The following is a 2,500-nucleotide window of genomic DNA, read 5'->3' as shown; positions in this document are numbered from 1 at the left end:
TATATATATATATATAATATATATATATATATATATATGAATAGAGAGAGAGAGAGAGAAAGAGAGAGAATGTTGGGAAGAGGGGAAAGGTGTGAGGAGTGTGTTGAGAGTGAAAGCAAGAGGGAGGGAGTTTGAAAACAACATCAACCAGGTTTAAATGACTTTGTTAAAACGGAAGCAAAAAATTTCAAGAATTACCATATTGTCTTTAGTGGCAGGAACATGTTGCTGTAGATCTCGGATTGAACCCATCAAAAATGGAATACGTTCATCAAGGACCTGCAGAATAAAAGGGGTCAGTTGTGATAGGAGCACAGACATACACACTACTCTTGTAATTTAATTGAAGGACCTTGTTTACTGTTTTTTGTTTTTCCTTTTCATTTTAGAAACATTTAAACAACCATATTAACATTTAGAAGGTGACTAACATTTTGGTGGCCATATAGCTGACATAATATATCAATGCAGGTCAACATTGTAAAAAGCTCAATGTTTTCACCCATCAGGTAGACGGAGGGCACTGAGTGAGGCAATAGAAGAAACTGTTCAAAAGCAGGGCTTTAACATCCTCTTTCCATGCCAGCATGGATTGGATGAGTTCACATTGGAGCAGAGCTTCTTCAGCATTCTGCTTTCCTGACACTAATCCTTACCTGCTTCCAAGCAAGGTAATACTCCCTGAGTCTGTTAAAGAGTAGCTTAGACATGGCTACTTGAAGAACTGAAAGCAAAATGACACCATTTTAATGAGCTTTTTGTTTATGGTCAGCAAACACACATGAAGACAAGGGGGAATACAAACTCCCATAAACACATATCATGGGATTCTTCAGTTCCTGTCTGTCAATTTCACTTGCAAAGTATTGGTAAAGCTGAGGCTATTGTGTAAAATGTCAGCTGATAACATCCACAAAGTGGGATTGAAACCTCTAACTTGGAGCTTCCAAAGCAAACCTCCAAGCCATTCAGCCATACCAATAAGTTCTAACAAGGGTAAAACCCAGCAATTTGGGGAGAGGGAATACTTTGAGCCACCAGTACAACTTTTAGTTTATTGACCTATTGACCCTACAAAGATGAGAAATAAATTTGACTCCAACAGGATTTGAACTCAGAATGTAAAGGAAGATACTAATAATAAGAGTACTTACATCTTGTAATGCCTCCTGACACAAAGTATGAAAGGACAACAGGACACCAACAATTGTCATACGCAAGAGGACACTGTCGACATCTGCAACAAAAATATCAGACAAACTGTAGGGCCAAGGTGACCTTGGACAACTGAGTAACTGATTCAGTTTGGGAATATTTGAGGAAATATTTGAGGAAATGTAAACCATTTTGATAGCGAATCACCTGAGCCTGGCCCCTTGGTTCTATGATAAAAACATCATGTCTAACCCTTTTGCATTCAGGCTTCTCTGTCAAATGTGATCCTTATTTAGTCACATTAATTCTAATTAATCATGGATTATCTCAAAGCTTTGAGATTTTAATGGCGTGATTGTTTATTTTTAGAATAATATTGTGGGGTAAGCGTGAGAGGCTGGATCTGACCAATTTGAGGATAAAATGGATGGAATATTTCAGCCAAATATGGCTAAAGGGTTAAAGTAATCTAAATTAAAACCTTGCCATCAAAATTTCCTGTTAATTTCTCTTCCAAACATCAGTTTAATAATGACAAAGTTATTTTACTATACTCGTTGTTATTTTAAAAATTAATTAAAACCAAGACAACGGAATTTCAACTGAAATATGCTAACAAAAGGGTTAAGGGATATTACACAGAAATATAGAAGGAAATGTAGAGAATTAATCAGAGAGACAACAATGTGTGTGTGTGTGAGAGAGAGAGAGAAATAGTAAATCTGCATAGAAGTGTGTGAGACTACAGGTAAGGATAATTGTGTGTCTGGTCAGTCATCTGTGAGCACACAAACACTTATTGTACAGGACAACCCAATTATAAACCTACAGAGCATATTAACATCCTGGCTATACAGATATTAGGCTACATGTGAAACATGTTGGTTTAGCTTACACTTCAAATATGGTAAACCTGTTTACTGTAGACATTTAATCATCAGTGAAGCTGTGTTAAGCCTGAGGTAAATTTTCTTCTTCTTGTCTTGAGACAGCATTCACCCGGGGTGGGTTGAGCTGACTGCATTCATCCTCAATGCTGCATCTCTCACAAACGCTGACCAGACCTGGTGACCTTCAAACATTCCTGAGGTAAGCCTGTGAGCAAATCCTAATATTGTGGATTGTGGCATCCAGTTTGAAACCAGTAGGGGACTTGTTGCAGTTTTGAGATGTTCCTTTGAACAACCTGACAAAACTCCACCACACAGAAGCAGCTTTTTTACTCAGTCAAGTTATTGCAGTTGTTAAGCGTATATCTACAACGACAACAGCAACAACAACAACATAACCAATCTAAACTTAATCCATCCGTTACTAGTTCAAACTTTATCTTCATACTGTGGGA

General features: G+C 37.4%; 1 protein-coding gene across 4 annotated transcripts in view; it reads right to left on the bottom strand.

Annotated features, from left to right (window-relative positions):
• Window positions 1-2,500, bottom strand: part of LOC115216990 (membrane-associated protein Hem) — a 99,841-nt gene that overhangs the window by 27,829 nt on the left and 69,512 nt on the right. For all 4 annotated transcript variants that reach the window (XM_029786485.2, XM_029786487.2, XM_029786486.2 and 1 more), the window contains 2 exons: window positions 1,155-1,237; window positions 199-279 (listed from right to left, as the gene is read on the bottom strand). In XM_029786485.2, coding sequence (XP_029642345.1) covers window positions 199-279; window positions 1,155-1,237 — 164 coding nt within the window. The remainder of the gene's footprint in view (window positions 1-198; window positions 280-1,154; window positions 1,238-2,500) is intronic.

This window comes from Octopus sinensis, linkage group LG11 (assembly GCF_006345805.1).
Source record: "Octopus sinensis linkage group LG11, ASM634580v1, whole genome shotgun sequence".
Classification (NCBI taxonomy): Eukaryota; Metazoa; Mollusca; class Cephalopoda; order Octopoda; family Octopodidae; genus Octopus; species Octopus sinensis.
The sequence above is the reverse complement of the archived record's forward strand: the minus strand, read 5'-3'. Positions and strand labels throughout refer to the sequence as shown.